Source organism: Siphateles boraxobius, unplaced genomic scaffold (assembly GCF_051911475.1).
Source record: "Siphateles boraxobius isolate OS27281-9 unplaced genomic scaffold, OSU_SipBor_1 22, whole genome shotgun sequence".
Lineage (NCBI taxonomy): Eukaryota > Metazoa > Chordata > Actinopteri > Cypriniformes > Leuciscidae > Siphateles > Siphateles boraxobius.
The window spans coordinates 13,183,497-13,196,741 of record NW_027508833.1 but is presented as its reverse complement, the minus strand read 5'-3'; the positions used below and the strand labels follow the sequence as shown (position 1 = coordinate 13,196,741).

The 13,245-nt window shown below is 40.1% G+C and overlaps 1 protein-coding gene across 7 annotated transcripts in view; it reads right to left on the bottom strand.

Annotated features, from left to right (window-relative positions):
• arel1 (apoptosis resistant E3 ubiquitin protein ligase 1) overlaps positions 1 to 13,243 on the bottom strand; it is a 200,835-nt gene extending 187,592 nt beyond the window's left edge. Inside the window, exons 1-3 of one of the 7 annotated variants that reach the window (XM_077238654.1) lie at positions 13,162 to 13,243; positions 11,941 to 12,016; positions 11,412 to 11,658 (exon numbers count right to left, since the gene is read on the bottom strand). In XM_077238654.1, coding sequence (XP_077094769.1) covers positions 11,412 to 11,559 — 148 coding nt within the window. In that variant the 5' untranslated portion in view covers positions 11,560 to 11,658; positions 11,941 to 12,016; positions 13,162 to 13,243. Of the gene's footprint in view, positions 1 to 11,411; positions 11,662 to 11,940; positions 12,017 to 12,232 lie in introns of all 7 variants that reach the window. The other 6 variants (XM_077238653.1, XM_077238658.1, XM_077238655.1 and 3 more) reach the window with 6 other exon arrangements.
• Between the last annotated feature and the right edge of the window lie 2 nt (positions 13,244 to 13,245).

Here is a 13,245-nt window from a genome sequence, read left to right as displayed (position 1 = left end):
CGAAAGTTATAGAACCATTCATTTTCTGTAAAGAACGCGCATTTCTTTAAATGTTCTTTAAACGCGCATTGCAACGTTCTCGGACCCATACGTTTCTCTGTACCGTTTCCATTACAGCATCTATCCACATTATTAGAAGCCTACTTGCAGCCTCTTCCTCCTCCTCATTTTGCGAGATTTGTAAAAATCCCCCAACTGAAAACTGTTTTTAAAAGAAAACCTACCATTTCAGTTTGACTTTGCCATCTGAGCCATCCTTTTTTCTTTTTTTTTTTGTGGAAATGCGACATCCGATCTGTTATCCAGATACAGAAGCCACTTGATGTGGACAGGTGTAAATGCACCGTTCATGTCCTGATTGGCTTATGATCTGATCTGCGTGATCGGATCACGGTGATCGCATGTTAATGCCAAGTGTAAACGCAGCCAATGTGAAGTGGATCATTAAAACTGTTTAATGTATAACGAAATGTAATCTAGCCAACCAAAAAGTTTTGATCACATACCCTGAGCACCTGCCGTTACACAAAACTATGGCTGGAAATTGAAATTGCTATGGCTGGGAATTTGATTATTTGACTAGACATTCCATACATTTCATTGATTATTTTAGAATTTAACTGTTTTACCCTACGGATCTTGGACTTCATAGACACACATGTAGTGACCATTGCAAGTGCACAAAACCACAAGTGCACATGAAATTAGGCCTTAAATCTGCCTTAATTTTTGAGGGCAACGCCTACATCTAAAAATCCAATCAATAACCAATGGATAGAGCCAAGTGCACGTTCTACATTATTGAGATCACTGATCTTTAAATACAGTGGCAAGAATAAGTTTGTAAACCCTTTGAATGAATCAATGCAGATATCTGAATTTCTGCATTGATTAATCATAAAATGTGGTCTGATTTTACTTTAACTCACAATTATAAACAAACACAATCCTTTTAAACTAGAAACACAAAATGGAGTGGGAGACATTACTGTTAGTTGCGCTAAAATTACCTAACCATCCATAGTTCCCGGAGATGATTCAGCTCTTAATGGCACCCCCATGGCCAGTTCTGTGAAGGGCATCATTTGGCACCCCAGGGCGGATCTGAGGAATCTAAATGTCTGCCAGATCAGCGGGGCCCGGGGATGACAGATGTGTCGCAAAGGGTGATGAATAATACAGCAGAGGCTGGGACTCCCTTCTACTAGGCACCTGCATGCTCATAAATGGAAGGTGTTTGTGGATGGTGCGAGACGTATAATGAGGATCCAGGGACATGTCCTGTGTCAGTTATTTTATCATTTCTGCTGGGCCACTTGGACAGCAGGCCCTCGCCTTCTACAATTAAGGTGTATGTTGCTGCTACCACATCATTTAATGCTCACATGGAACAAAGCTTGGTCGGGAGTCATAATTTAGCATGGCTTTTTGATGGGAAGGGAAACGGTTTAATTCCCCCTTGTCTTTCTATGATGCATATTTGGGACTTTGCATTAGTTCTGAGGGCACTTTCCCAGCAGCGAGTTCTCTCGTTGAAGACGGCGCTCTGGCTTGCTTTAGCATATTTAGCATGTGGGAGACCTGCAAATCCTGTTCATTAACCCCACTTGTCTGGAGTATAGACAGAATGACTGTGTAGTCAGGCTGAAGCCGAGGCGTGGCTATGTCCTTAAGGTGCTTACAACACCTTTCAAAGTCCAAGATATAATACTGGAAGAATTTGCCCTGGAGGGGTTGCGATGGAGGCCACGACTGCTCCACTGCTGTATCCTGCACACACATTGTGCATTTATATTGAGCACTCAAGCCATTTTTTTAATTTTTTTTTTATTAACTTTTATTGAGAAAGCACGTTGAATTTTGCAATTGTTTGACATATGAAGTACATTACATTGCTTTACCATTTTCAACTTTCTATTACAGGAACGTCAGAACTCGGGTGAGGGTGGCGGAGTAACCAAATTACTTCCATATTATTTATGTTATTCATTTACACTTTTACATCTGTGCACAATTAGTAAGAAGCAGCAGCGTTTACAAAAAATCGGATCTAACCTGCTTAACATATTCCGTCCACTTGGACCAAATCCTATAGAAAGTTCCCTTTGCACTTTGAGTGAAAAGGACAGTTTTTACATTTTGTAGATCTCTTGCACAATGTTTATCCAGTCCTCAGTTGTTGGTGGTTCTGGTTTGAGCCATCTCCTCGTTAGAGCCTTTTTACTTGCTGCCAATAAGATGTACGTATAGAAGTATCTTGTCCTTCGAGTCCAGTTTATCCGTTGATATATTACTTAGATATAGGTAAATGGAAAAACAAATGCAAAAACATTCTGTAGATGCTCATGGATTCTAGACCAATACTGAGAAATAACTTGACAGTCCCAAAAAATGTGGAAATGGTTGGCACCCTCCGCCCCCTCCCTCCCTAATCACTGCCTTAAGTGCATCCCATATTATTCCTGGTGACACCTCATCCTTATCATTATATTCTAAGTACTCCTCTATTTCTTTCTTCAAACTCTCTTTAATCTCTGAGTAATTAAGAATGTTTGTATTCAACCTCCATAAGATGGAGATCTTTGAAGTGTGGTCTTCTTCAAAGATCTATTCTTCCTGTTCAGGCAGATATTACCGTAACCCGGGTTATGGTCTGATATAGTACAGGGACCTATTTCACACTTTTTTTAACCTAAAGAGATCATTTCTAAACATGAAGATATAGTCTAACCTTGAGTAGACATTGTGTGCACATGAGTAGTGGGTATATTCCCTATCCGTTGAATGGCAATCTCTCCACACATCAACTAATCCTAAATTCGTCCATAAGGTGTACCATTCTTTTCCCAATATTTCTTGCATCACCTTTCCCATTCGAAGAATCAAATTTAGCATTTAACGTAAGGTTAAGATCACCACCACATAATAAAATTCCCTGACTCCTTGTTGTTGTTAATTCTAGGATCTGTTTATATAAGGACCAAATGCTTCCTGGGGGAATATACACGTTTAAGAGACTAAGAGTAATACCATCAATCTTACCAGTTACCATTATATATCTACCCTCCTTATCTTTATATTCTTATATATATTCATAGTTTAAAGCGCCATTCACCAAGATCGCCACACCTCTTCGCCTCCCCGAACTGTGAGAAGAATAAAAGACATGTTTAAAACCAAGCTTGTTAAATTTTTCATGTTCGCTATCCAACAGATGTGTATCCTGCATAAAGACAAACTGAGCTTTATCTCTTTTAAATTTAGATAGGGCTTTCCACCTTTTTACTGGATTAATTACGCCATTAATATTAATTGATACCATTTTCACTGATCTGCTACTCATCTAAATTATAGAACAACTACACACATTGTAATAGGCTGCCCGCACACCCTAGTAAACAATGAACATGGAACACGTGAACAAATAACATCAGAATAAAAACAAAAATCAAACTGAGGTAGTTCTAACTTCCAAGGTAGGAGTCCCTGGTGTGGACCCTGCTTCGCCTTTAAAGGCAACTTCTTCATCCGTCGGTGGAGGAGTCCCTTAATGGCTAAGGCCTCACTGAGAAGAACACCCTCCAAAAACCTTACTTACCCACTTATTGCACACCCTTAAACTGAGTAACGTTTTTTTTTTTTAAACAACAGAGTGGGTAAACCTCAATTTCCCGGAGGCGTAGGTGAGGTCCTCTTGAAGGCTCTGAGTTTTTCTTTGTAACCGGGGTCCCGTCTCTTGTTCGCTGCATCGCTCCCCGCTCCTCTGCCAACTCTGCTCCAAGTCAGCTGCTTCAGTTGCTCCAACGCTGTTTCCGGTGATCTGATGACCTTCACCGCATAGCCTTTTCTGGACATATCTGCCGTAGCTTCCACAACTGTGTTGTAAATTTTAGTTTCTTCAGAGTATTTCACCTTCAGCCTAGCAGGAAAGAGAGTCTGAAAGGGGATCTGCTGCTCCTTCAGAATCTTGCGGACCTCTGCGTATTCTCTTCGTTTCTTTAGGATGAGAGGAGGATAATCATGGTCTAAACTTACTTGTTTGCCATTCCAGGTAAAACCTTTTTTCTGCCATGCCTTACGGAGCAAAAGTTATTTGGTCTTAAAGCTGAGGAATGTCACAATAATAGAGCGTGGGGGTGCTTCGTCTGGCGGTGGAGGGCCTAAAGAGGGATGCGCCCGTTCGATGCCTATGTCAAGCTCATCTTGGGACAGCTCCAAACCGTCACGCAGCAGCTTCTCCACAAAATCACTCATTGTTGGAGAGTCCCTCTCTGCTGTCTCGGGTACACCGTAGATGCAAACGTTTTCTCTTCTCGTACGGCCCTCCAAGTCCATTAATTCATCCTCCAACCTTATTTGTAACTTTATTACTTCAGTCATGGCGTCCTCTGTGTTCTGAATCCTCTCCTCCACCTTCTCAATCTGTCCTTCAGCCTCGTCCATTCTCGGGGTCATCTTGGACTTTTCTTCCTTAATTTCCCCCAAACTCACATTGTTTACTTGGCGAAAGTCCCTCAATTCCTGAAGTACCACGTCTATATTGGCCATATCGTTTCACCGTGCGATAGCAGCTCACCCGTATGCAGCCTTGTGTCAAGCAGTATCTCACGTTAGAGTTAGCAGGGAAGCTAGCACTATTTTCCCAGGTTTAAGCACCCACTCTGTTGCTCCGTCCAAGCGTTAGTTTTGGTGTATTTCGCTTACCCCCTCACTTAATTACATCTAAGCACAAATTTGCGTTGTCTTAACAGGGTAAAGTTTTAAATTTCATAGGTTTCCTTGGGAGTCCGTTCACTATGCTGCCATCACGGTAACTTTCAAACCGGAAGTCTACTCCAGCCAGTTTCATCTGTCGTAGCAGCTCTTTGTTTGTTTTGGAGGCAGTACCAAGGGTATGCCAGTTTTGAAACAGAGATTATCTCACTGTATTTAGGAGGCGATTACTTGTAGCTTACGGTTTGCAAGGTGAAACTTTCCAAAATAGAGTTCGGCCCCACTCCACCAGTGGAATGCCGTCCTTGTGGGCTTGGACAAGAGGTATGTCTATTCAGGATATTTGCCTTGCCACAGGTTTGTCTTCTCAGAATACCTTTGCTAGGTTTTACGATCAAGAAATCCCAATCAAGATCTTAGTTCAAGGAACTCCTTTTGGAGAAACTAATTTAGCTAATACCTTTTCATTACTGTCTACTTTCTATGTATAACAGTTCTATCTAATAACGTGTTAGACAGATCGTAAACTAATGAACATGGAGAATGCAAGCTCAAAATAAAGGTCCATCGCCCCGTCAAAATAAGTCACAACAACAAGCGTGGCTTACGTCACTTCAGAGTTCCTACTGGCGGTGCAAATGAAAACATTCCAAAGGGAACCATTAGTTCTCGGGGAACCACCCTGGTGGCTAGTTCTTAGAACTAGGTTCCTAGAACTCTCCGGTGCGAAAGCCCCTTATGCTACGCCCCGTTCTTGGTGAGGGGTGGTTTTGACTAGATTGTATAGCTGATAAACGACATTCATATGCATTGTAGTGCTGTGTATGCAAATGCGATATGTTGAATATTGATGTCATCATGTTAATCCCAGCGAGGCTGTCATCAGTTCTTTATTCACTTACTGAGTACTGTTGTGCCCCAACATTTAATGCCGCTCCGATTTTGTATGCCTGTTCAGAGCAATGCTTGGCTTGCAAGAGTTTACAGTTGGCTAATGCTAAGGGCATCGCACCGCCCCAGTAGACTTGCAAGTTGCATGGCTTCCACTAGGTTCACTGGCTAGCATGTGACATATTGCTCTTGGGCTTAATGTAAGTATTGGGATTATAACCTGTCTTTGACATGTGGCTGTTCTGGCTTTTATTGTGTCTCTTTCCCCGCTTTGTCGCCTGGTAGTAGGGATGAGTCACGATTTTAGAATATTTGATTAGTTGATTTTATTATAGAATAACGAATAGGTTGTGCGATTATTGTCTTTAAAAAAATCCCCATGTTTTCGGTTCTGATGTGGTGGTGACACATTCATGTAACCAGACGGTGGCGCTGCCAATAACGCATCTAAAAGCTGTCAATCAACTTTCAGACAACAGAAGAAGATACACATTGTCTCACACCAGGGCATATGAGCGGAGTGGTAATATTTCCTCCAGAGCGGAGAGCGCCTTTCTGAAGATTATCCTCCGCTCGCTCATTCTGCTCAGCCGCTCACTCAACCCATAATGCCCTCTGTGAAAAGCTGGTTCGAAAATATGTAAAAATAAGTAGGCTAAGGCAACCCGTGCACGACTTAAGTTTTTTTCTAGTCGACTAGTAGTAGTTCCTTTAAGCCATTAGTCTAACCGCATATTTATATTAATTGAATTACTTAAATAGGCCTATGGGAGAGAATACTAAACCATAATGAGCGTTTTCGTAATATATTGCCTATTCCAAATCTCAGGCGCACGCATAAAGCTTGCCACATAGAACCGGCAAAAATAATGATCATGCATGAGACATTTTAATTGTTTATTAATACACTAGTGTTCTCTCTGTCAGTGTCGGCTGCAAAGATAAAGTTGACGATGCTAACTCGACATCTTTGCATTGAACGCGCCTATAGAGAGAAATGCACACTTCATCCGAATTAGCCTACATAAGCAGAGAGTAGCCCCTTTCTTTTCCTTTAAAAGTAGACATTTCAAGCTTTCTATAGATATATTTTTCAGGTCTGTGAGGCCCATAGCCTATTTGTTTTGGTTCATTTATGAGACGAGCTCCAGTTCCTCCAGTTCACGCGCAATGCAATTCCACCGGCGCCTCCTGATTATATTGTCTGCTATATTTGCTTCATATTTAATAAATCCAGGAAATTGGTTGATGAAACATTGATTCAAATAAAGATTTATACAAAATGAAATTCACTTTAAAGAAAGGCTTCCTACAAAACAAAACTTAATTAAGTGGTCAAAATCATGTCTGACCCACTCCAAATGTCTCCTGATATATTGGGTATCTTACTCATCTCATGCGGTTCCCTTTTCATATAATCAACAAAATAAAATGATATTATTTAAACATAAATATGAAACTTATGTTTAAGCTTAAGTTATATTTAAGCGTCACACCACTCCGCTTCTCTCACATGCTCTGGATGTGTGCGTGCATTTGGGGGAGGGGTGCGATTTTCGAATAATAATCGAAAAATACCCAGCGATCTTCTAATATTATTTGCTTGAAATGCCCATCCCTACCGTGTAGTCACTGTAACATGCGGGATGTTATACGATCCCAACAGTGTCAGCTACTGACAAAAACGAAATTCGTTTTTGTCAACTTCGATTATTATTCGTTCCCTCGACACAATGTCGAGTGAACCCATCTAGAAAGGGAACGTGTCTGGTTACCTAACGTAACAATAGTCCCTGAGAGGAGGGAACAAGACATTGCGTAAGTTGCCGTGTTACAGTCTCCAGAGTCTTATAGAAGCAGCTGCTTTTTCAGTTGAAAGATTATGAGACACTGACAGTCCAGCGGCATGTTATATAGCGGATGGCTCCACACATCACACAAGCACTCAATCGTCATTGGCCATGGCCAGTAATTTTTACTGGTACAATGCAATAGGGCTTTCAGTATTCCAGGATAAAGAGGTTTCCCCCAAAGCGTCAGCTACTGACACAACGTCCCGTTCCCTCCTCTCAGGGAACCTTTGTTGCGTTAGGTAACAAGAGGCGTTTTCGTGATGTATTTATTGGAGACGTGCACGTTTATGCATATGTTAGCCAGCTAAGCTGCATATCTAAAGCTAGTGATGTAATGACGCCAATTATGTTCATGCAGCAGAGAAAAACGTATAAACAAATCAGGAACGCATCTGATTTCATTTTTTTTAACTCATTTAGGGCTGCAACAACGAATCGATTAAATCGATTAAAATCGATTATTAAAATAGTTGGCAACGAATTTCATTATCGATTCGTTGTGTCGCGCGACTATCAATAAGTCGCGGAGATGTTTGAGTATAAAAAAATGTGTTCAGCGCGGAGCAGAGCTATGAGGCGCCGGACTGGACGCTGCGCGCGAGAGAGACCGGGTGTGTCAGCGCGCGAGCAACAGTGTGCGAAAGATACCGAGTGTGTCTGCGCGCGAGAGATACCGAGTGTGTCAGCGCGCGAGCGACAGTGTGCAAAAGATACCGAGTGTGTTTGCGCGCGAGAGAGACCGAGTGTGTCAGCGCGCGAGCAACAGTGTGCAAAAGATACCGAGTGTGTTTGCGCGCGAGAGAGACCGAGTGTGTCAGCGCGCGAGCAACAGTGTGCAAAAGATACCAAGTGTGTTTGCGCGCGAGAGAGACCGAGTGTGTCAGCGCGCGAGCAACAGTGTGCAAAAGATACCGAGTGTGTTTGCGCGCGAGAGAGACCGAGTGTGTCAGCGCGCGAGCAACAGTGTGCAAAAGATACCGAGTGTGTCTGCGCGCGAGAGAGACCGAGTGTGTCCGAGCATTGGTAAATTGGTACATACATAGGAATGTAATTATTAAGAGGCATGGAAGTTCGATAAATGGACAACAATAAATAAAACCAATTAAATTTTTACCACTGAATTAGCAGACTGTGATTTCAATCAGATAGACAGAAGATGAAAACACTTTCTTGTCTGTCCCAAGTACCACTGCAAGAGGAATATTTTTTCCACAATTTGCAGCACTGAATTTTTCATTCTAAATGACTCCGAGAAACTTCACTATATGCTCCGAATGGATGAGCTGCAAAATAGGCCTTACACACCATATGAGGTAGTCACTCCATTGTATATATTTTATATACATTGTATTTATAATTAATATTAGGATAGACTAGAGATATTATCTTCTGTTGTAATTATTATTGTTGCTATTATTATTACCCATTATCCGACTGCACGAGACTTGTCTTTTGTGTGCATGTGCTTGTCAAATAATGTCAAACATTTTGTTAGATTACAACATATTTGACAAAAAGCAAAACAACACACAAGTTTGTGAGTGTGTGCGTCTGTGAGTGTGAGTTTGTGAGTGTGTGCGTCTGTGAGTGTGAGAGTTTGTGAGTGTGTGCATCTGTGAGTGTGAGAGTTTGAGTGTGTGCGTCTGTGAGTGTGAGTTTGTGAGTGTGTGCGTCTGTGAGTGTTAAGAGTTTGTGAGTGTGTGTGTCTGTGAGTGTGAGAGTCTGTGAGTGTGTGCGTCTGTGAGTGTGAGAGTTTGTGAATGTGTGCGTCTGTGAGTGTGAGAGTTTGTGATTGTGTGCGTCTGTGAGTGTGAGACTTTGTGAGTGTGTGCGTCTGTGAGTGTAGTGTAGAGAGCAAGTTCTGACGTTCAAACAAATCATTTTAAAATCAAATTATTTATTGTTCTAACAGCTCAGGTCCCTTTTTACAAAAATATACATCTTTTTGTTCACGATTTTAAAAAAGCCTATATATTTGGCAGATGTAAAGCATACATGTGTATGTTTTTTGTGTTAGTCCATTTTTTATTATTATTATTACTTTAACAGCTCAGGGATGTTCAAGGAGTGACCTGTTTGTGCACTTTCGCACTGTGAATTTGCACTGTCAGTTCTGTTTTTGAATAAAGGGTTGGAAATTAATGCTTTTTTTCCTTCTGTTTTTTTAATCCGATTAATCGATTAATCGAAAAAATAATCGACAGATTAATCGATTATTAAAATAATCGTTAGTTGCAGCCCTAAACTCATTGTAAAAAGGAACAAAAATATGACCAAATAAATTTGACATGCATTAAGATTTGACTACATTAAGAAATGTAAATTGTAGCTTTAAAAGTAATGACTTGTAAATAATCTTGTAAATCTCTCACTGTACATTGCTATTTTGTTATTCTTGTAAAATGGTGCTTATTTTATATACTTTTTCCGGTTTTTTTGCATAACAGACGCCTGTTTCACACAAAATCAAATTTTGTGTTATTTCAAGTGTTTTTGATTAATTTTGGATGTATCTATTTTTATATTTTTAGGAGTGTTAATATATCTTTACATGGATATCTTTTATTTAATTTAATATTTATTAACGTAGTTCATAAAAGTAACAAGGGAATAAAAGACAAGGATCACGCCCCCTAAAGAAATATACTGCTCTCTCCATAAGTCTTACAGGATGTACAGTTTATGGCCATGACATGGTGCTGAAACAAATATGAGTGGGAGTGTTTGAAAGCAGGTACCAGATGGACCTGGTACCTTGTACTGGTACTGCAGAAAGACTGATTTCATTAAATTTCAGCTGACACCTATCAACTTGGTACCAGAGTATCAGTACTACTTGACAACAATTAAAACTAAATAAAACAAGCTGTGTGATTGCTCCCTGCCTTACACCATATCAAAAAGTCAGTTAGCAAGTTACTGAATTAATGGCCCTGCCCAAATGGCACACTTCAAATGCACTTTCTGTCCTGTGGAATAACAATGACTGCCATGCGCACACGCATCCTTTAAGTCCAGTAGAGTGTCCCATTTTGTCATTATAGGGTGTTCGGGAGTGCCCCCTTTGCGGATGATATGCACCCTCAATGTCCACTTTTGCAGAGTCTGCACTGAAGTGAACTTCTCAGCAGACTTCTTCCCAAAAGTCAAAGTGGCGTTGCGTCACGAAAATACAGACCCAGAGGAAGGCCGCGAGTGTTTAGGGTGCCATTTGGGACAGGGCAAATGTTAACAAGGTTAGGTTTAGGTTAATCTAGAATTGTAATTTTTTATTTCTTTATTAAAGTATTTTTTTCTGAATTTTCACCTGCGACAACCGGATCATATGTTCAATATGTTGAATATATGTTCAATACATTAATAGTTTTTTTATCCCCTCTTGCTTAGAACAAATCCGACCAACTATTAAAGGGATATTTCATCCAAAAATGAAAATTAGCCCATGATTTTCTCACCCTCAAGTCATATGTTTCACCTGTAATGCTGCCTGAATCATAACCATACACTGTTCGTTTGTTGGCCAGAGGAGAACTGGCCCCCCGACTGAGTCTGGGTTCTCCCAAGGTTTTTTTCTCCATTCTATAACCTGATGATCTATCTCTTAATTGTAAAAAATAAATTAATAAAAAATCTCAGACGTGTGTTGTGCATGAGTCACTGAAATATGTGCTAGAAAACACTAAAAACATAATATGGCTAGATCTTAATCCAGAGGATCACTTATGTCATCGTTATACATCATCATCGACCAGTCCTAAAACATGCTATATGGTATAGCACTAAGGCATTATGGACATAACAATATGCATTTCAGTAAAGCTGCTTTGAAACCATGTGTATTGTGAATATTGAAATAAATTTGACTTAACTTACAATAATGACCAGGACATAATATATAATCGCCCACATGCTCTCAAGACCATAAAGTGTTTGTTTTTAAAGCGTTTAACTAACCTTTAAACAAATACTTGTATTCGGATAGGTTGTGTCCGTGGAGCCATTCTTCAATCTGACTTTCCTTGCCTTTCTTCCAGCGCACCTCCCAGAACAAAACCCACAAGACTGAACAGAAGAAGAAGGTCAGCAAAAAGAGGCGGTCCATCAGACCATGTTCAGCCTCCGCTCAGACCTCTGTGAGCTCAAAATCTCTCTCGACTTCTGCTGTCCTATCTGGTCCTAAGCACCTCTCCTATGTCTTCTTCTACTGGGAAAAAGGACAGGATAGATACAAGTCAGGCTTTGTAAATGATATTCGATTGAAATGAACAAACATGCGCAGAGCATTCAGAAAGTATTGGAACCATTTGTTTTTTTTCATATTTCATTATACTGCAAACTTCTGCTAAAATAATTTCAATATTTTTTATTCACATCAATGTATAGGCCTAATCCATATGTCAAGAAGACAAAGCAAAAAACTGATTTCTTATAACTTTGCAAATTTATAAAAAATAAATATAAAAACGAAATATTACAATAACACCTTTGGAAGAGATTAAAGCCTCAAGTATTTTTGGGTATGATGTGACAAGCTCTGCACGCCTGGATTTAGGGATTTTCTGTGGAACACAAAAAAGGATATTTTGAAGAACGTTGGGAAACAAACAACATTGGACTCCATTGTATGGACAAAAAAAACCCCAGACATTTCTCAAAACATCTTCTTACAGTTTTGGAATGACATGAGGGTGAGTAAATGATGACATTTTCATTTTTGGGTGAACTATCACTTTAAAGATAACTCTGTATTTTACTATGTTCTGTTTTTCTTCTACCTGTACCCAATTCTGCCATAAAACTCGAGTGGTGAAGTATTGCAGTGATGGTTGTCCTTCTGAAAGTTTCTCCCATCTCCACACATGACCAACTGGTTCATGTTCACCTATCTTCTTAAGGTTTGGCTGGGCAGCCAGCTCTAGGAAGAGTCCTGGTTGTTTCAAACTTATTTCATTTCAGAATTATGAAGGCCACTGTGCACTGGGAACCTTCATTGTGGTAAAAAAACAAACAATGTTTTGTATCCTTTTACAGATCTGTGCCTCAACACAATTCTGCCTGAGCTCTGTAGGCAGTTCAATTGACCTCATGGCATAGTTTTTCTCTGGTATGCCTTTTCAGTTTTGCTTTTTAATACATAAGCAAAGTTATCACATCACAGACTAAAGCAGAAAAATAAAGCAATTCAGCATAACATTGCAACATAACAAAATGTGCAGAAAAAAATGAAGAGGTCGATGGGGCTCATGCCCTTAAGGAGCGCCTGTCTTCATCTGGCAAGAAGGCAGATCTACACGTGCACTAGTTTCACCGATTGACAGGCTTCTGTTAAAAAAATGACTGTAGCTCCACCGTTAAGTCATTTTGGTCTTTAAACATGAAAATCCTGTTATCAGTACAGGCTTTAATATTATACAGTACTACATTGGTGCATACAAGTGAAGCAAAATACAGAGGAAAAACGTCCTTGAATTTTTTAGTGTGTGTTGCTGCCTAATGAAATAACAATCCAACCATGCATATCTTAAACTTTCACTCAGAGTGGCATAAATAGAAAATATGCGACGCAAAATAATAATCAAACATTCATAGCGCCAACTCTCAGTACTGACATACAAAGTAAACAACAAATCCAGACGCACTGTATGATATCATATAGCAATTCAGATTTAGCGAACAGCTGCTGTATTGTCTTCTAGATATTTACCTTGATGGATGTAACTGAGAACCGGAAACACCGCAGTATCTAGCGCAAGAAATGACGTTGGAAATGGTGCAGCGTATGTGTCGC